Below are 22,377 nucleotides of genomic sequence, written 5' to 3' on the forward strand. Positions count from 1 at the left end.
ATTTTATTTTTCTCGAAAAACGAACTCTGCTACATCGTAATAACGAGATAAAATTTTATTTTTCTCGAAAAACGAACTTCGCTACATCGTAATAATGAGATAAAATTTTAATTTTCTCGAAAAACGAACTCTGCTACATCGTAATAACGAGATAAAATTTTATTTTTCTCGAAAAACGAACTCTGCTACATCGTAATAACGAGATAAAATTTTATTTTTCTCGAAAAACGAACTCTGCTACATCGTAATAACGAGATAAAATTTTATTTTTCTCGAAAAACGAACTCTGCTACATCGTAATAACGAGATAAAATTTTATTTTTCTCGAAAAACGAACTTCGCTACATCGTAATAACGAGATAAAAATTTTTATTTTTTTACAAAGCGTGGCCCTATTAGGCTTCCGTAGAAAACGCCAAAAACAGACACCAGCAAAATCCAGAACTGCAGCGAATGATGTCACCGGCAGAAATAAAGCCGAAGACATCAAAAATTCAAAGCTGCCAGCGCTTTCTAGCAGTCATTGTAACAAAGCTTTCTATTGGTCGGTAAACTTTCTATCGCGCAACCACGTGACATACACGGTTATGTATAGAATTACTACATGGTATTGTAGAGGGAGGAATGTCGAAACGGAACAACACCATACAGTGCAATACTTTGGATACAATACAATATTTTGGGCCACTGTATGTCAAAAACAGAAGAGGGGTCATTCGGCGATATGGGTGCGTGCTCGTCTACATGGCTACTCGAAGTAGCCCAGGATTTATCCATAGATACCTTCTTTCAGTGTGGTGATTTTTTAGTCAGCTTGGACCACCTACACAGCACTACAGTGATAATTGAACCAACTTCCGGGAATGAACTGAAGCGGGTGAATGTAAAATAGTACCAAGGTCTTATCAATGATAGACTTAGCAGACGAAATATCTAGTAGCATTTAAATCCTGTAGCTGCAAGTCATGCAGGTGGAGATTGGAAGAAAATGATTCATTCAATTATAAAGATTTTGCAATATTTACTGGGAAACAGATTGGTGGATGATAAACATAGCTTACGTACATCTCTATGTCAGCATCTAGTGGAAGTACTCACAAGAACGTAATGGGTTTTACTTAATTTGTCAGCAAATATCTACCCAAAGTTTATTCACCTCAAGTAATGTCGTCATTGACTACACGTACTATATTACAAACAGACAGGTTTCTTCTCGTTCTGCACAATTTCTTCTTTTCTTGAAGGCTTGGTAAGTACTCATCCACCGTTCCCAAAACTCAGTAGCAGGTTGTTTGGTTCTTCTTTTTTAATGATCATTTTCTTTGTAATTTTTACTCACTGGTGTACAAGGCAACACTAAATTGTTTGATGTGAGGTGCTCATGGTTTGTTTGGTAATAGCAGGTGCGTTATGATATATTGTTATCCGGTGTTACATCTACAAGTGAAAAGGTCATTTGTGTATGATTCAAAACCACAACCTTCAATACACAGCGGTGATATAATAACCCCTACACCAGCCAGGCAACTCCACAATCAATGGAGAAAACTTCGATGCATAGGACTAGCCATGGCATTCCCACATTGAACAAAGTGTGTACTCTTTCCACTATGCACATTTCTAAATCGTTATTGGCCAATGTCTACTCTGTCTGCAAACGTCAACGTAGAGAAAATATCGCGTTATTTTTATAAATAATTATATACCCGAATCATGATCAGGACACATAATGCTTGAATAATACCTGACACGCATAAATATATTGTGTCCTCAAATTCAAGATTCTGGTTGTTTTATAGCGCGGAGACGGATGTATAATTATAGAAATCGTATATATACATTGTAAATGGTCAAGTTATTCGTATTTAAACTGTAAGTATTGTAAAATAAACACTAGTGGATATCGTCATTGGCAACAGACGGCTTTATTTTATCCAAAATATATAACAAAATATAGAAAACTGTATTAACATAGTAACATGTAGGCTAAGAACAGTGTTATATTATTGGGGAGGGGCAAGGGGTAGCTGGTACAGTTTTAAGGGAAATAAAAAGGGCTTTTTACAATTTACAAGGAAAAAGTTTTTACAGTTTACAGTGAAAATTGAATTTTGCAGTGAATTGTGTCATCTAGTCGTTTTACAGTTTCGGAAATGTACCGAGAAAAATGACACATTTTTACAGTGTACAAAAAAAAATATTTGATTGATTACATTGTACGTCTAGCCTGTGAGTACATAATTACAGAATATATTGCAATTACGTTGAACGAAAATAACCCTTGTCCCCCCTCATTATTGCTGTTAGTATGTAAATATTGGTAACAATTAGTAAATTGCGTGCATATAATTTATATTATATAATTTTTAAAAGTTTATATTAGGGTCAGTTTAGTGGAGTACTCTACAGAAAGCAACCCAATTTATCATTACATCGACCATATGTACACGATGATTAAAGTAAGAACTCGTGAAAACATATTCACGACAATTCCAACAGCGCCATCAGCAGGTCCATCATCATTATTATCCTCCAAATCACACTGTCTGTTATAATCCGGCAGTGTTTCTCTTATTGGAGTTGGAATGAAATACGAATTCTGAAGGAAAACACAATAAAATAGATTTTGGTCAAATACATACATTCGTAGTCACGTGATTCTTATAGAGTAGAAATGTATTAAAATTCATTAACTATAACGGTATTATTCGTGATAACTTTGCGTAGACAATGAAAAATACTGTGTACTTACCGCAGTAAATTTAGTTGGTGGACAATATTCAAACATTAGTCCATTGTCGTACTTGGCTTGAAAATCCAATTTAATCTCATCAGTCCAGTTCATATAGTCCAAGTATTCAAACATGGATTTGTTTGCATGTTGTTCAGGTGCTCTGATACGGTAGTTATCTCTAAGAACAATGTTAGGTGTTCATAACTAGTAAGACTCGCCTAGTGATTTTCGAGTAATTAGAATACTCTATTGCAAAATACATTAAATGTCCGAGTGTGACTCGTTTTCGTATTATTTGAGTATTATACATATTTCATGACACTGAATCACTAACAAGGATTCACTAAGAAAAACCCATAAAAGGCTGGGTTCAAACTCCAAGCTCGAACAACATGCCATGTGACAGACACGCTTGTGGCAATTATACGTGTAATAACGGTCTCATTCCGTAATCAGGCCTCTAGAAATGTGACAGGAATAAGTAAGCATGTTTGGTTACTCAAGGAAAATAGTATTAAGTATAGAATAACATGGACAATTCTTGCTCACTGTAGCCCATACAATAGCCTGGCAAACGATGCATTTTAAGTTTGAAGAAAAATTTGTTCATATTTTTTAGACTCAACCACTCCACACTGAACATAAGAAATAAACTCGTATCGTCATGTCGACACAGATCAAATGCACTATTATGTCACACTTACCAGAATTAGAAAATCAATTTACGTAAATTTGCAGGAAAGTTTTACCAAATTTAAGATAACTGATGCGATTAACGCATTTCACTCAAGCAGCCTGGGCTTTAGATTCTTCTTCCTCTTGGGAAAAGAATAACCATGCTAATTGGAAATTTATCAAAACAATTTCGACGTATAGGAAGGAATTCAGGGGGAACCTAGTCTAATAATTTTGCTCAAGTATAAATGTTACTTTTCTTTTTGTTATTGTTTATGTTGATGTTGTGATTTTTCTTGTAAACAACTTGTAAGCTATTTCAAAGGCGAATAAATATTATTATTATTATTATAAACCGGTATAGGTGTGAATTGATATGTTAATTTACGAAGTTTATAATGTATGCTTGTTGGTGCAGTGAGGTATTAAACAAAAAGCTCCTGGTGATATTATACTTAACATGTGAATTGATGGGTATTTCAATGTACTTACGGGTTTATTTCAACATTGACTGCCTCAGCTATAGTTGTAGGAGCAAGAGAACTCACGCACACTGTGAACGCAGATCTTGGGTAGGCATACATAAAAACAAGACACATTTCATCATTTGTACCAAGGCCGCCCTAAATATGAACAATAATGGGATATCACCGTGAACATAATATTCAGAAACAACTAATTGAATGCTTAGAAGCTGTGTATTTAAAATTGTATGTCTGAGGTCATGCCATGGAAACCGTATTATGCAAGTTGACACTTTATAACATAGAAGCGAAAGAATGTAAATAGGGTAGTCACATGGTTACCATATAATGCGATGGAACGCATTGCAGCAGCCATTAACTATTCAGTAAATAACACTGTCAAGTTCAAAATCTACAACACACGTGCTGTGTTTGAAAGTGTGTGGAATAATTTAGGAGTGGGTCGTGATTGGCACAACTCTACACGTTTTTTTTTTCTCTTCGTGTTCTATGAGAAGATATCATGTACCTCGATTTGAATCTATCTTGTGTAAGACTATATGAATACAGAGCATGCGCACATAAAGGTAACTCACGTATACGGGACTGCTTTTGCCCATTGTTTCATAATCGCATTCAACCATCAGGCTATCACCCTATAATTACGAAAGTAATACAATTTACCCAGCATGCAGTAGGATTTCAATGGATTATATACACATTTTACACGGTCTTTGACATTGTCGTAGCAATACATGTCGGTAATATAATACAATATGTGTCACTTTTCTGAGTACGATTCAGATTACTGGTTAGTAGAAATAATAAATGAATATATAATTATGTAAATGAATATGTTTATATACATATTATTTTTCATCTTTTACTCGTGTAGTCTGGAATAAAATGTATTTTTTTACTCGTTGTTGGCGTACCTGGTGATATCGAAGGAGCTGTTTGTTGACAATCAGATATTGATTTCAGGTTTGCATGGTAAAGCAAGAGATAATGAATCCAAGCGAATGAAAACAAAATCATTATATTTACCGCTTTTAAAATAACTTCAGGTGTTAATTGATGAAGTTCCTGATAGTTAAAATCATAGTAATCGTCTTTTATAATATTAGGAAGCTCGATGCCGTCTCTAATATGGCGAAGGCGGATGGCTCTTCCGGCTAAATGGCTGTGCAGGAATCCTGCAAACATATGCAAGTCGGTTGTTTCATTTGTAGAATGATCTGCCAGGGCCTGTAATGTATAATAATTTCAATTGAAAACAAACACAATGTATGCATTGCAACAGTAAAGTTAATAAGTACGAGTCCATCGGGTCTACGGTTGTGAGGTGACTTGTGATGCTAACGACATAGTGCTCCGCTACGTCTTCGGATCTGTGGTTGGGAGGTGGATGATGCTAACTGCATTGTAATACGGTAGACCATCGAGTCTGTGGTTGTAAGATGACTGGCATTATTAAGTGCATAGTGTAATTCTTAGATATAAATGTATACAACTGTGTATTGTAAAACGCTATTGCAAATCAGACCTTGCGCTTCCGCTAAGACGGCGCCGCCGTAAAGGTGCAACGCCTGGAGCCTCAACAAGTCAGAAGATGCAGTGTAATAGTAATTGCTAAGACACTAGTCAAATTATATATTGACTACCCAAATCTGGGGGTATGGTGATATTGTAACCGGTATTGCTAACATGCCTGGTCGCAAAAATCGAGTTATAACATGCTGACTACTTACAACAGGGAATGTAGAAATATTGAAACCAGTATTGTTAAGTGACTGAACGGAAATGTTATATTAAACATGTTGTCTACTTACATTACGGGTACATGCACCGGAGCAATACGATTTTGTGGTGAATTTTCTCATTCCTGGTGGAATAATTTGAATTGACTGAACGAGGTGACCAATGAGAAGCATTGTTGCATCAAATTCCCTCAGTTTTGAAGTATAATAGATCCTGATACCAGAGCTGTCAATGAAAGCTGAAAAACAAAATGAGAATAAAACGTCAAATGTATTGGTCATTATGGTAATGTTATAAATAAATATTCATATTAAATTACATAGTCTTCACAAATAACAACTTACTGCTCTTGTATTCAGGGTTGTCATAGTGGGTCTCCATCATAACGAATGTGGGATCCCCATCATCTCCCAGAGAGAATCCTGCAGCATCCGGGAAGAAGAATGGCTGTCAATAAAATGATTGTATTAATTGAATAAGTTCATCAGTTAACAGTAATTTTAAACTTAATTCAAACAAAACAATATCAAGTGGTGAATAATAGTAAATTCATTTCATACCAATATGAAAGTAAAATGCTCTTCATACGTTTACATAACAATAAATGCAGTCTGCACTCACCCCTCCTCCGACAGCCCAAGCTATAATGGTAGTTATGCAGTTATCAAATGCAGGCGGCATATTGGGTGTACGGCATTCGCCCTCAGTACCATGGTATGATTCATTTAAGCCACCATGGCACATGTAAACTACAATGTGGTGTACCAATGCTTCATTACCATGTTGTATAACAGGTTCATACTAAATATAATATATAATTTGCTTACTATTGTTATAATGAATATTTAATCACGGAAATTTGAAGCATATGCATATGCAGTGCATATATTGTGATTCTGGTTATTCCAGTTCTGATATATTATACTATTTCAAAAAACGAGACACAATACCATTTCGACATAGAATATATATCTTACGCGATGAGCGATTATATTGGCGCGTCATCTGAAAGATACTTGTAAGATACCACTTTTATATCAAAGATTGTACACAAGGGAGCAATCTACTGTAGACAATAAATATTCAATTCATACCATTATCATGTGATGTTTACCATTCAATCTTGGGATAGCGAATCCTTTGCAGTAATATGTTGTATCTTGGCGCCAGGGAACACTTACCTAAAAAAGAAATCGAGATATCAAAGAAATAAAAGTAATTAATCTCCATTATTTCATTATTGCTTTACAATGGAGGGGGATTCCTCGACAACTGTTAATAAGAGAGAGAAGGAGAGAGGGGGAGATTTCTCGAGTCGTCGCAAATATCAGAGGAACTAGGATTAGGTTGAAGAATAACCATCAAGCAAGACCATAACACCTTCCAGTATTTTCTACTGGACTTTCAGAACGACATTTTTCTCCAATGGTGATATCTATCTATAATTTAAAAGTTAGAATACAACTTCTTCCAAAATTTGATGCATTGCATACCCCCGGTGCATATGTAATATAAGAATAATGTTGTCCACTAGGAGAGAACATGCACTGACAGGCTTGCCAGACGATATTCTCTCCATAGCTGTTTAACCTGCACGATTGTATTTTGGTTTGCAATGGTGTTCTGTGTGGAATATATATAAGCTGCAGCTGAGTTCGAACACTAGCTTGCCATATAAACAGAAATATTATTGTACTATTTAAACTTATCGGGAAACAATCATAATATTACTACTTTTCACTATTTGTCATTAGTGAATATGCCGAGTGATCGGTTGGCTCCGCTCAGGTGTTACCGGTGGTAAATGTTATAAGATGAAATCTGGAAAATTAACACGCCCCTTTACATAATTAACGGTAAAGATAAATAAAAACAATATGCAAATGATGATTCAGTGGTCTGACCGCGAGTGGGAAGCTGTAAAACAGGATAAACAGATGCAAATATGGCCAGCAACCGCAAGAGTGTTATTATGTAATTCTGAGAGAGTGATGTGTGCCGGCACCCATGTAATTCAACGAGTTGTCCTTAAGATCCTTGTAGCATCTAGGATCATACCCTGCCACGTGTCCGGCGCGTCACTGAAATAATCTGTGAACACTTTGTTGAGTCCATGGCACACTCAATAAGGATACAAGCCAGTCTATTGCATAATAACACCATCATCGTACTGTCAATACAAGGATATTCATCGTACTGCCAATACAAGGATATTCAATAATTGCATCCATCAAATAGATGACTTACATTCTCATTCAGTAACTCAATGACATTAGCGTTCTCTTCCTCCAAGCTGGGAAACAAATCAGGTGATACTGACATCAAATACATGCTTCGTCCTCCTCGCCTCTCGCGACCATGCCATGGCAACGGCTGGCCATCTTCTGGTTTGTCAGGATGGTAGGCCCAAATAAGTCTCATGGTGTCAGACTAATGGATACAAAAGTTAAATATGTAACCAATTACGTCAGCAATTCATGTTATTATCAGCAGCCATTGTTAATGTACAGTAAGTATCGTGTTTAGATGTGCTACGTCATTCCTAATGGTGCGTTCCTCCCAAACATCGTGTTGGTGAATTTGTCTTAATTATTATGAAATAGATAAAACAAACCGTTATTATTCTGTCCTGCCCGTCATCACAGGTGTCAAGTTTTCTTTCAAATTTCAATATGGTGTATTCATCCTCTTCCCTTCCATACAACAGAATATAGTCCTGTTTTTCATCAATTCGTGGTTCCCCGTAATGACTTGCATGGCGATCCTGGATAGTCAGACAAAATTAATTTGGTGACAAGAGTTTGACTGGCAATATTCTCTTTAAATATATCGAATAGCTTATTTTTATAAATTGCAAAAACACACAAACTCGAATGTGTGCCTCGTCGCACAGGCGTACGCCGATAAGTACAATTTCGGATAATAATAAACTCATCATGTACTATCTGAAACGTGTTTGTATTTCAGAGCATGATTCAGGTGTTATGTCGTCCCACCTATACATTCTGTAGTTGCGTATTACTGTTATGTAGTCACGTATTTATGTTATGTAGTTACGTATTTATGTTATGTGGTTACGTATTAATGTTATGTAGTCACGAATTTACATCATATAGTCACGTGTTTATGTTATGTATTCCCGACTTTACATTATGTAGTCACGTGTTTATGTTATGTCGTCAAGAGTTTACATTATGTAGTCACGTGTTTATGTCATGTCGTCAAGAGTTTACATTATGTAATCACGTGTTTATGTTATGTCGTCCAGAGTTTACATTATGTAGTCACGTATTTATGTTAGGTCGTCCCGACTTTACATTATCTAGTCACTAATTTATGTTATGTCGTTCCGACTTTACATTATGTAGTTACGTGTTTATGTTATGTCGTCCAGAGTTTATATTATGTAGTCATGTGTTTATGTTATGTCGTCCAGAGTTTACATTATGTAGTCACGTGTTTATGTTATGTCGTTCCGACTTTACATTATGTAGTTGCGTGTTAATGTTATGTAGTCACGTATTTATGTTATGTGGTTACGTATTAATGTTATGTAGTCACGTATTTACATCATATAGTCACGTGTTTATGTTATGCATTCTAGTCATTAATTTATGTTATGTCGTTCCGACTTTACATTATGTAGTCACGTGTTTATGTTATGTCGTCCAGAGTTTACATTATGTAGTCACGTATTTATGTTAGGTCGTCCCGACTTTACATTATCTAGTCACTAATTTATGTTATGTCGTCCCGACTTTACATTATGTAGTTACGTGTTTATGTTATGTCGCCAGAGTTTACATTATGTAGTCATGTGTTTATGTTATGTCGTCCAGAGTTTACATTATGTAGTCACGTGTTTATGTTATGTCGTTCCGACTTTACATTATGTAGTCACGTGTTTATGTTATGTCGTCCCGACTTTACATTATGTAGTCACGTGTTTATGTTATGTCGTCCAGAGTTTACATTATGTAGTCACGTATTTATGTTAGGTCGTCCCGACTTTACATTATCTAATCACTAATTTATGTTATGTCGTCCTGACTTTACATTATGTAGTCACGTGTTTATGTTATTTCGTCCAGAGTTTACATTATGTAGTCACGTGTTAATGTTATGTAGTCCAGAGTTTACATTATCTAGTCACTAATTTATGTTATGTCGTCCCGACTTTACATTACGTAGTCACGTGTTTATGTTATGTCATCTAGAGTTTACATTATGTAGTTACGTATTTATGTTATGTCGTCCAGAGTTTACATTATGTAGTCACGTATTTATGTTAGGTCGTCCCGACTTTACATTATCTAGTCACTAATTTATGTTATGTCGTCCCGACTTTACATTACGTAGTCATGTGTTTATGTTATGTCATCTAGAGTTTACATTATGTAGTCACGTATTTATGTTAGGTCGTCCCGACTTTACATTATCTATTCACTAATTTATGTTATGTCGTCCCGACTTTACATTATGTAGTCACGTGTTTATGTTATGTCGTCCAGAGTTTACATAATGTAGTCACTTATTTATGTTAGGTCGTCCCGACTTTACATTATCTAGTCACTAATATATGTTATGTCGTCCCGACTTTACATTATGTAGTCACGTGTTTATGTTATGTCGTCCCGACTTTACATTATGTAGTCACGTGTTTATGTTATGTCGTCCAGAGTTTACATTATGTAGTCACGTATTTATGTTAGGTCGTCCCGACTTTACATTACGTAGTCACGTGTTTATGTTATGTCATCTAGAGTTTACATTATGTAGTCACGTATTTATGTTATGTCGTCCAGAGTTTACATTATGTAGTCGCGTATTCATGTTAGGTCGTCCCGACTTTACATTATCTAGTCACTAATTTATGTTATGTCGTCCCGACTTTACATTACGTAGTCATGTGTTTATGTTATGTCATCTAGAGTTTACATTATGTAGTCACTTATTTATGTTAGGTCGTCCCGACTTTACATTATCTAGTCACTAATTTATGTTATGTCGTCCCGACTTTACATTATGTAGTCACGTGTTTATGTTATGTCGTCCCGACTTTACATTATGTAGTCACGTGTCTATGTTATGTCGTCCAGAGTTTACATTATGTAGTCACGTATTTATGTTAGGTCGTCCCGACTTTACATTATCTAGTCACTAATTTATGTTATGTCGTCCCGACTTTACATTATGTAGTCACGTGTTTATGTTATGTCGTCCAGAGTTTACATTATGTAGTCACGTATTTATGTTATGTCGTCCAGAGTTTACATTATGTAGTCACTTATTTATGTTATGTCGTCCCGACTTTACATTATGTAGTCACGTGTTCATGTTAGGTCGTCCCGACTTTACATTATCTAGTCACTAATTTATGTTATGTCGTCCCGACTTTACATTACGTAGTCATGTGTTTATGTTATGTCATCTAGAGTTTACATTATGTAGTCACGTATTTATGTTAGGTCGTCCCGACTTTACATTATCTATTCACTAATTTATGTTATGTCGTCCCGACTTTACATTATGTAGTCACGTGTTTATGTTATGTCGTCCAGAGTTTACATAATGTAGTCACTTATTTATGTTAGGTCGTCCCGACTTTACATTATCTAGTCACTAATTTATGTTATGTCGTCCCGACTTTACATTATGTAGTCACGTGTTTATGTTATGTCGTCCCGACTTTACATTATGTAGTCACGTGTTTATGTTATGTCGTCCAGAGTTTACATTATGTAGTCACGTATTTATGTTAGGTCGTCCCGACTTTACATTACGTAGTCACGTGTTTATGTTATGTCATCTAGAGTTTACATTATGTAGTCACGTATTTATGTTATGTCGTCCAGAGTTTACATTATGTAGTCGCGTATTCATGTTAGGTCGTCCCGACTTTACATTATCTAGTCACTAATTTATGTTATGTCGTCCCGACTTTACATTACGTAGTCATGTGTTTATGTTATGTCATCTAGAGTTTACATTATGTAGTCACTTATTTATGTTAGGTCGTCCCGACTTTACATTATCTAGTCACTAATTTATGTTATGTCGTCCCGACTTTACATTATGTAGTCACGTGTTTATGTTATGTCGTCCCGACTTTACATTATGTAGTCACGTGTTTATGTTATGTCGTCCAGAGTTTACATTATGTAGTCACGTATTTATGTTAGGTCGTCCCGACTTTACATTATCTAGTCACTAATTTATGTTATGTCATCCCGACTTTACATTATGTAGTCACGTGTTTATGTTATGTCGTCCAGAGTTTACATTATGTAGTCACGTATTTATGTTATGTCGTCCAGAGTTTACATTATGTAGTCACTTATTTATGTTATGTCGTCCCGACTTTACATTATGTAGTCACGTGTTCATGTTAGGTCGTCCCGACTTTACATTATCTAGTCACTAATTTATGTTATGTCGTCCCGACTTTACATTATGTAGTCACGTGTTTATGTTATGTCGTCCCGACTTTACATTATGTAGTCACGTGTTCATGTTAGGTCGTCCCGACTTTACATTATCTAGTCACTAATTTATGTTATGTCGTCCCGACTTTACATTATGTAGTCACGTGTTTATGTTATGTCGTCCCGACTTTACATTATGTAGTCACGTGTTCATGTTATGGCGTCCAGAGTTTACATTATCCAGTCACTAATTTATGTTATGTCGTCCCGACTTTACATTACGTAGTCACGTGTTTATGTTATGTCATCTAGAGTTTACATTATGTAGTCACGTATTTATGTTAGGTCGTCCCGACTTTACATTATCTAGTCACTAATTTATGTTATGTCGTCCCGACTTTACATTACGTAGTCATGTGTTTATGTTATGTCATCTAGAGTTTACATTATGTTAGTCACGTGTTTATGTTATGTCGTCCCGACTTTACATTATGTAGTCACGTGTTTATGTTATGTCGTCCCGACTTTACATTATGTAGTCACGTGTTTATGTTATGTCGTCCAGAGTTTACATTATGTAGTCACGTATTTATGTTAGGTCGTCCCGACTTTACATTATCTAGTCACTAATTTATGTTATGTCGTCCCAACTTTACATTACGTAGTCACGTGTTTATGTTAAGTCATCCAGAGTTTACATTATGTAGTCACGTATTTATGTTAGGTCGTCCCGACTTTACATTATCTAGTCACTAATTTATGTTATGTCGTCCCGACTTTACATTATGTAGTCACGTGTTTATGTTATGTCGTCCCGACTTTACATTATCTAGTCACTAATTGATGTTATGTCGTCCCGACTTTACATTATGTAGTCACGTGTTTATGTTATGTCGTCCCGACTTTACATTATGTAGTCACGTGTTTATGTTATGTCGTCTAAAGTTTACATTATGTAGTCACGTGTTTATGTTATGTCGTCTTGAGTTTATATTATGTAGTCACGTGTTTGTCGTATGCAGTCATGTATATCCCAAGGAAAGGGGTGAAATTGAAAAGGGTTAAACAATTTATTTCATCGCGGAGTAACGATTAGTAAGGTGTTACTCAGTTCTTCAAGCTGACCGTCCTGCCGATTGCAAGGCGAAGAAATATAAACCCATTCTACTACAACCCTAACAGCAGAAACTACGAATATTGCTTACACAGTCGCCCTGTTCGAAAATTGAAAACCGGCATGGCATTGTTTTTTGTGGTGCGTCTACCAATCAACGACTAACGTAAAATCGCGTAATGGCAAAATACTAGTATGTTCGTAGAAATAGAACTCTGTGTGGAAGATTGATTCGCATCACCATAAGCAACTGTGATAATTCATGGTGTAATTTTCTGCGACATCGATAGCAATCCACGCCATGAAAAGTATTTTGACCCGTGTTATTTGTTGAACCCTACGACGTCATAAAATTCCCGGCAATCAGATTGGTCAATGCAAGCAAATTAAACTATGCATATTTGTACTTTCAAATAATATTGCCTGACTGATTGAGGTTTGGTAAATATACAAGGTAATGTGCGAACCATCACTCAATGCCTTTTGTATTCCTTTTTTTCTGACCTATTTAACTTATATAACTTGCATTCATGCTTCGATTCAATTTTTGTCGTAACCTGTCTTTGTCAGAGACGCCGTTTTCATGAAACGAACACTTGAACAATGTTGAGAAAACGATCTTATGCTTGTCGTTGATTGGTCGATGTGTCACAGTGGTACTACTTTCAAAGACGCTCACCAAAACATTGCCATGCAGGTGTTCGATTTTCGAACCCGACGGAATGTGTACGCGTTGTTTGCATATACTGACCGTTTTCAAAGTTAGAAGCTTTTTTTTCTTTATGTAGCACAGACGATGTGACAGTAGGACGATTTAGCCGTCAATAACTCCTAAGTGCAATCGTTTCTTTATATTTTTTTGCCTGGCAAACGACAAGACGGTCAATTTGATGAACCGAGTAACACCTTAGTAACCGTTATTCCGCGATGAAATTATTTTCTTTTCTAAATTATAACTATTTCACCCTTGACAGTGCATTTACGGAAAAATCCTTATTAGCTATCGATAACATATTTTAAAACTTGTTTTCCAGAAGGAATAAAACAACACGAGAGCCCTCTAATAACAAAAATACGCAAATGATACGCGTAGTAAAAGTCTTGTGGTGTTTCACCACAAAATGGCGGTGTGTGGTGGCAGAAATACTTTCGGTGATTTAACCGCAAGGAACTCTGGGAAGGAGAATAGGGTCGACCCACTTTCCCTTGTAGAGTATTCGAGCTTATGACCTGACCAAGGGAGCCACAGAGAGCCGCAACTAGTGGGGCGTTCCCTGGAGACTATCTAGCTTAGTGATAAATTATCCATAGTCTCGCGATGTTTTTATTTTATTTAAACTACAAAAACAAATTAATCACAAGACTGCGCCAGTCTAGAGAATGGGATCAAACCATTAAAAACTCTGCAGAGAGTAATTGTAAAAAATACACAGTAAAAAACCCTGCCGGGGTCAGACAAAAAATAATATATTATAACAAATATTTTGCACGGTTTTTTGTTTGTCATCGCCGAGTTTCTATTTTTTTCTAACAAAATTAGTCTGGAACTAAGTTTTCCTTATACGACAGAAACGAATGTTATCTGGAAAGTGTGTGTTGGTGAATCAGTTTTTTTATTAATGCGCCTGGTGTAATTCGCGCTGAGTGAAATGTTGAAGTAAGGCAAATCTTATTTCCAATAACATAAATTCCGTATACTAGTACTCACAGTGAATCTTGTCTTGCCGTTGTTAGTCACCCAGCCAATGACAATGTCCGATCCCGGCATACCTCCATTTGGGGAAAACCCAAAACCGACGTAACCAGTTGTTTTCACGTGAACTTCGAACGTGATCTTCTCTTGGTTAAACTTCCAATATAGTTTGTAGAGACCAAATTCATCTAGGAATGCATGGTGCGTGAATTCTTCTGTTGGAACCAGTGGGGTTGCATTGGTCGTAGCTATGATTACAACCACATACACTATAAACAGCGACAAGACATACCGGGGGTATATTGGCTTCATAGTGCGAGCTGGTACAACTCTGAAATGTCTCGGTGCTCGCTATACCGAGTTCTTTATAGTCTACTAGGCCAATGACCACTTTCCTATGTTACACACAGTCACATGTTTTCCCTTGTCACGAGACAATGGCGCGGACGATGATGTCAGAGATTTCTATGTTATATGTGTATAGAGGTGTCTGGAGGTACCAGTTATTGTTATTTGTTCACGGTGACCCCATTCTGTTAGTACCGGACGTGTCGGTGCCCTTTCACTACATATAATTAGTTGCGTTCGCGTGCAGCTCCTTAGCACGGGCCTAAGAGGTGAAAAACGTTAGTCCATGCTAAGAAAAGGTGCGTGAACGTTTAGCAAAATCTAAGAAAAGCCATGGAGGTATAAACAGTTTATACCTCCATGGAAAAGCTACATACGGATTAAATCTGGCCCGTTTTAAGACCCGGACCAATTTCTAAGCATGGGGTAAGGAAGTGTGCGTGAACGCTTTAATAGCTTGAGCTATGCGCCCCAAACGCCCAATGTCCATTTGGACAATTTAATATTATATTCATAGCTTCAAAATGAACATGTTATATCATGTGCATGTCATAAGCAACATTTTAGCAACAACATTTTACGTGAATACCAACACAACAAATTTAAGGTGAAATTTTCAATATTTGTTCTCCCTCAGTCATATGATGCAGATCAATTAAAAGCAGTAATAATATGCATGGCAGTATACAGATATTATATTGAATGACACGGAAATTAGATAAATACAGTTTTATACGATAATGATTTACAGAGGAAATTAAATATGTAACTTCTGAATTAGAAAAGAGAAATATTGCAAAATAATAAGAATACATTTCTACACAAAAGAAATTAACTAAAATACAAAATCAAACAGGTTGGCGAGATTTGTTCTCGTGTTTAATTTGTCTCAATCCGACTTGTTTACAGTTCAGTTCAGTTCAAACGCGTGTGTATTCGTATGAAGCATGCATACGTTAAATGTGGGACAGAATGCAAATTATTCAACAAGTACAATTTACGAATCCAAATAACAACATTCGCATCACACGATTCAGGTTTTCAGGTCACGGTATGTTAGACACCCTTCTATCCCTGTGCCGTTTATTGTTATTTGTTCACGAAGAACAGGGTGACCCTAATCTGACACTTCATGCGTCAATAAAGATGTCGAGTCAATGCCCTTTCACTATATATTATGCTGCTTTATCGTTCGTTGTATTATAAGGTTAGACTTGGAGAAATACTTATGGTATAATGGTATATTGACTAGTTCATTGATGATTGCGCCAACTTAAACACATGTACGTGTTCCACGGACTGGTCCAATGGCAGGCATACCTGCAGTGAAGACTATAAATAATTTAGAAGAGCTGATTCAGGGGTGGTCAGGCATACCATACCATCTTTTTACCTCCATGGGCATATTAAAGTGGAACCAGCAATACCTGTTGTCAAAACTGGATGGTATTTGCGGGAGGGGGTACCTCAGGGCATACAACAAGTCAGTCTGTACACAATTGTACCATGAGGACTACCTGATCTGTCCAATTAAATATTCTTGTATAGCTTTGCAATTGCCACTTATTTACCCAAGTTGATTTGGTTGCAATTCAGTTTCGTGTGACCCTCGGTTTAGCATCATCCTGTGTTGTGTACTTAAGGTAAAAATGTAGGTTCGAGGGCACTCAGAGTGATTTTTCTTTGCCTTTTTTTACCCTGTCAGTCTTCGCTAGGTAGTGTTAAAATTTCTGAGCTTTGTCAATATTGGAACACACTCAAAAACGATTTTAAAATATAGGCAACCCAGGCACGCGTAAGTGATTAAAAGTCCCGAAAAAGTGTGTTTGTTTGTGTTGCTCTTTGATTGACAAGTCACTGTTAATGTTATATGCAAAGATAAATTTTATTTGGTACGGGAACATATAAAATGCCATGACCAAATGCAAATGAGTTGCTGGCCTCAGTTACGGGGCAGCGGTGTGTAACTTCCTGTCCTGACTCCCTGTTTACTTACCTTAGAAAACAAAGACATGATACTGTGGGTATCCCTTTCAGGAGCGGATACAGATTTTTTTTATGGGGGGGGGGTCAAACTTTAAAATCGCCAGACTAAGTTAATGATATTTTTTATATTATACAAAAACAAATTGAATACATTTTTCAGGGGGCGGACCCCAAGACCCCCTAGATCCGCCAGTGCCTTTCATGTAACCATGGATCGATCATGGAGCTAAAAAAAGAAGGAGAGAGGACCCTATTGTCTTTCCTGTGTACCACGTTAGTTGGTTCTTGTTTGCTTAGCCAAAAGATAAACAATCTCTTCCCTGTTGTCTGTTTAATCCCTTCTAATTGGATTACGTGATTCGTGTATATTCGGAACGCATTCGGTATTCGCCGACACACTGTGTGCAAAGGCCTCTGGGACGGAGAGCGCGATTAGAGTTGACTGCGCATGCGCACAGTAACAAACAGTACAGTAATCTTCCAACCTAGCGGCGAACCATCGACATATGAAATGCGATCTTTACCGATCGCTGGACGTCGCTCGCAGAAAATGAAAATAGAGTCTAAAAGCCAACTTCACAACGATAATAAATCAAGTTGAACTGTCTTGCAAATGTTTGCGGAAAATTTGGTAATCAAGCCTCGAAAATCGTCAACTCACGGAGCACAAAAATGTTGTAAATTGACGCCAATTCTTGAATAATCGTCCGACTGTTGTGCTTCCGGTCTTCAAATACGCAGAATGACCTAATGCACCAATCACACGCCACTGCGCATACGCAGTGACCTTATTTGTTAACTGCGCATTCAATTTTATGAGAGGGGCGTACATCTCACTTGAAATACAGGACTACGGCACGTCTCACTGTGCAAACATACACCAGCTATCGTGGATTTCCTTAGAACGAAATTCAATGGGTTTAATTGGATAATCTGGGCGTGAAACAAAGGGAGTTTATTGGCTTATATTGCGTCCTCTCTCCTTCTTTTTTTAGCTCCATGGATCGATGTACTAATGTAATCATAGTTATAATCCTCTACCCAATTAACATCTTAGTGAAACTGACAATAAAGCTATGTCAACACCACTGTTCCTCTCCTGTTCCATAAGCCAAACATGGTACCAGTATGGTACCAGGGAGTAGCTACACGACATAAGCCAACTCTGTGGTTTGAATATAATCAGAAAAAATACATTTGATTAACACTGAATAGCCAAGTCCATTCTGCTGATACGATGAAACTAAAAATTGCAAAGTTAACAGATTTTATTCCACTATGAAAAGAGAAAAAGGAAACAAAAAGGGTCAGTTTCCTCAACAAGAAAACAAAACTGCCTAAACGTAACAAGTGGATTTTTCATCATATTTAGAGCAGATATAGCATAGTGCACTCGTTATACACTGACAAATGTGAATATTGGCACAGCATAACTTATCAAACATATAAAAAAGCGTAGAAAGTTAAACTGTTTCAGATGTATAAATCTTTTAGGTATATGTATTAATGGGATTATCTATACAGGAGATTATAACCCACGTTGCACAGAGGAAACTGGATTTTCCATATCTTTATTTTCGAAGGTCTATGCCTCAACTCGCCTCGCAAACTACAATAAAGGCAAGACATACAGTTGTAAATGATAAGTAAACATTTTCACGTGACAAAAAGCGCCTTCGCCGGTGGCTTCGGCCATCTTGGGAGACAAGTAATACTTTATCACTATAAATTAAATATTGGCACAGACTGTCTTTGTTACCAGAAAATCATCAATCAAGAAACAGTGTCTTCAAACTCAAGCTGGATAAAATATGTTAAAACAATTCTTGGACATGCTGACTTATCTGAAGTAAAGAAAATATATAATGTGGGAAACATCGCTGAATTAACAAAATTGTTGGAAGAAAAATTAAAAAATAAATATATACAAACATGGTATCAGCAACTTAGTCATGTCACAAAAAACGGAAATTCAGGAAACAATCTAAGAACGTATAATTTGTTTAAAATGGAATATGAATTTGAAGGATATTTAACAGAAATTCAGGACTTCAATTTGAGAAGAAGGGTTACCAAAAATTTCGACTTAGTGACCATAATTTCGAAATAGAATTAGGGAGAAGAAAATTGAATTGATGCAAACTACAGATTGTGTAAAAAATGCAACACAGGTACTGTAAAAGATGAAGAACATTTCATCCTTAACTGTTGCTTCTTCACTCAAACAAAAATACCCTCTTAGAAGACTGTAAATTAAAAATGTGCAATACGTATTTTATATATACATGTACCCTTTAGTTTGTTTTGTTTGTAATTTTGAATCTTTTGTTGTTTTTTGTTTATTTGTGTTTTTTTTCTGATCTGCATCCTTACCATACAACACCCACCGATAGTGTAGTTGTGTAATAAAGTTATTATTATAATCATTATAATACCCTTAGCAACTCGAAGTTATGGGGGACCGCCGTGAACCTGCGCTTTCAGAGTATTTTGAACCACTGGATGGTGCTTCAAATCATATACAAACATAAAGGGACTGTGATGGAACAAATGCTATATTGAAGACTTTGGACAAGAGAGATGGCTAATATGTTCAATGACCATATATGGTCATAGAACTCATTAAATATGCATGTCTCCAATATCTCAAACACTATTGCATGTACAAACATCATGCGTCAACACAGGTGATGTCCAGTGGCGGATCCAGCAAAATGTATTGGGGGGGGGGGGTCCAAGCTACATGGCCAACAAATATTCCAAAAACAGAACTACCGTATTGTCAATTACTTGCATCATGAAATAACTGTAGTTTATTTGAATGACCTACACAATGTAGTTGTCGTACAACGTTTGCCATAATGTGTCTTGTCGGCTCGGCAATAATGACGTTATGCAACGTCAAAAAAACTTTATTATACGTATACGGCTGTGTGGCACGGGTCCGACAAATATACATGAATATATGCGCGACTCATACTAGTAAGTGACAAAAAGGGCTAAATATTTCACTGCGGGGACATGTTTCAGGGAACATTATAATTTTTTGTGAGACCTTTCAATTTATTTATTTCGAGAACGAAGAGAAATTTGAGAAGCATACTCGACATATTGTAGGGGACGTATTTGGGACTCCCTCGACTCTTTTCATCGATATCAGAGTGAAACCCATTTTTTTCCAGCCCTGTAACCGCGAATGTCTTTCTTTGCGCACACACACTACAGAAATTATTGGTATGTTTACGCAAAGTCCCTCCCCTCTCGCGCACACCCCAGCTCGTGCGATTCGCACTTGCTCAGGTCGGACCGCTTCGTGGAGCGCCGACGATGTCCCCTGAGATGAGCGGACGGACAAACAGCTCACAGCATATCATTTCTTATTAGCTCCACGATATCACTTACATGATCAACTCCGTAATTACATAAGCATACCTAGAGATTGAACAAATAACTCGGGATTAACACCTTACATTTGCATAAACCCATGACTGACAGCCAGTTTGAGCAGTCAAAACGACTGTTTGAATCATGCTTTTCCGTCGCTTTTACGCGGAAATCGCACTGACATCGCACCGAACTCGTAAATTAACATCGCAGTTGTATCGCGGACATATTCATGTTTGTGTACGACATGAAAATAAAGCACCACAGGCGTTAAGATTGCCGAAAAGAGTGATTTTGCGGAGCACCGCGAAGAGATGTTTCACGCTTGAGTGTCATTTGCATACTGAAAAGTGGCGGCCATCTTTCCTTTTATACACCCAGACCACAGGGAGCCCAAGAACTATAATCAACTGTAATACGCAGTCTCTATGAGCGGGGGGGGGGGGGGGGGGGGGTATCGGCTGGTATCTAGTGTAAGAAATAGACAAGGGGTGAAGGCTCCAGCCAGCTCACATTTTTTAAACTCGAAAAAACAGACGAAAAAAATAAAAAAATAAAATCTAAAAAAAATACCAGGTTGAAGAATATTAGTTGCTCCTTCGAATTTCGCCAAAGCCTTACCTACATTTTACCGATATCTGCAGAATAAATCAAGAAAACTACACAAATTGACTCCATTTAGGAATTCCTAACGGTTAGTCCGAACGCACGACACCGTTGGAGGCGTGGCCTGTTCAGCATTTGTCAACAACCAATCACAAGACTGGTTACGAACCAGTTGAGCAAGGCTAACCGAGTCGTGACCTCGATGTGGCGGTGAAGATGGATTACATACCAGAGGCGGCGGAACGAAATTTTGCATGAGGGGCGAGATCTGCTCTCCAACCTCTCGCCAAACGCGCGACCTTACTAGGGGATACGAAGGCATGCTTCTTTTGAAAAATTTTAAATCTAGACCCTCTGAAACATAAATTATGCTGACACAAAGGGTTTCAGCTTGATTTTGGAAGGGGCGACGCCCCTCAACATTTTTTTTGAAGGGACGACCACAGAACACAGGCGAGTTATATGATTTATAATACAATGTACTATATTAGTATTTATCTGTAGATTTTTAAAGCAAACGAACTGCTTATAATACATAATTTTTTTCTGAAAACTGACTTCTTTGCCCACTGTAAATTTGTTCGCCCTGGCATCTTTATTAACTCTAACATTTGCATGATATTCATTAATTACTTCATGGTTCACCTCCTCTAATAATTGTTGTAAAGACATCTCCTCACATCTCCATCTTTCAATGACACGTTTTGGCCACCAATCACGTTTGCGATGTCCGTGAAGAATTTATCTAATACATTTAAAAAACCTGAATGCAGTTAAGTCCAGTAAATCTTCAATTGTATTGCCTCGCGGACACTGGTTTTCGTTGCATTGTGTTCAACGAATTGCAATTGAAAAGTGAGCTCATACCGCTAGCAATTTATACATAGTTGTTAGCAAGGCGTTCATTTAGATTCTCCATTGTGCAATATGTCGATCGTATGACGCGCTAAAAACTGCGTATATTCCAATGTCTAGTTACTTTCAAACCAGTGAAAGGCAGTGCAAAAGACCATCGCCCGGAAGTAAGTATGTATAAATTAATTACATATTTGTATGCACAAATAATCAATACAATGCATGCAATATGTTTATTTCAACATAATTAAATTTATAAAAAGATGTTATTCCTTCAAAATATAACAAGCAATGTACATTATATTTCAATCTATTGTACTGCAATTGAATAT

At 36.9% G+C, this 22,377-nt stretch overlaps 1 protein-coding gene across 1 annotated transcript; it reads right to left on the reverse strand.

Annotated features, from left to right (window-relative positions):
- Positions 1-1,901: 1,901 nt before the first annotated feature.
- On the reverse strand, positions 1,902-15,233 carry LOC100367519 (DBH-like monooxygenase protein 1 homolog). The gene is made up of 12 exons (XM_002734928.4): positions 14,882-15,233; positions 8,249-8,398; positions 7,882-8,064; positions 6,729-6,815; positions 6,256-6,435; positions 5,979-6,081; positions 5,706-5,872; positions 4,921-5,121; positions 4,470-4,529; positions 3,902-4,032; positions 2,753-2,912; positions 1,902-2,599 (listed from the first exon to the last, which is right to left on the reverse strand). Exons 1-12 carry the CDS (start codon positions 15,176-15,178, stop codon positions 2,429-2,431), a joined length of 1,890 nt encoding a protein of 629 aa, XP_002734974.1. The 5' UTR covers positions 15,179-15,233; the 3' UTR covers positions 1,902-2,428.
- Between the last annotated feature and the right edge of the window lie 7,144 nt (positions 15,234-22,377).

This window comes from Saccoglossus kowalevskii, chromosome 8 (genome assembly GCF_978046115.1).
Source record: "Saccoglossus kowalevskii chromosome 8, keSacKowa6.1, whole genome shotgun sequence".
Lineage (NCBI taxonomy): Eukaryota > Metazoa > Hemichordata > Enteropneusta > Harrimaniidae > Saccoglossus > Saccoglossus kowalevskii.

Coding starts and splice junctions, on each gene's coding strand:
- LOC100367519 (XM_002734928.4), bottom strand. CDS start 15,178: ATGAAGCCAATATACCCCCGGTATGTCTTGTCGCTGTTTATAGTGTAT. Junction 6,816..7,881: donor TTGAGTTACTGAATGAGAAT/GTAAGTCATCTA, acceptor TTTCTTTTTTAG/GTAAGTGTTCCCTGGCGCCA. Junction 2,913..3,901: donor GTCAATGTTGAAATAAACCC/GTAAGTACATTG, acceptor CATTGTTCTTAG/AGATAACTACCGTATCAGAG.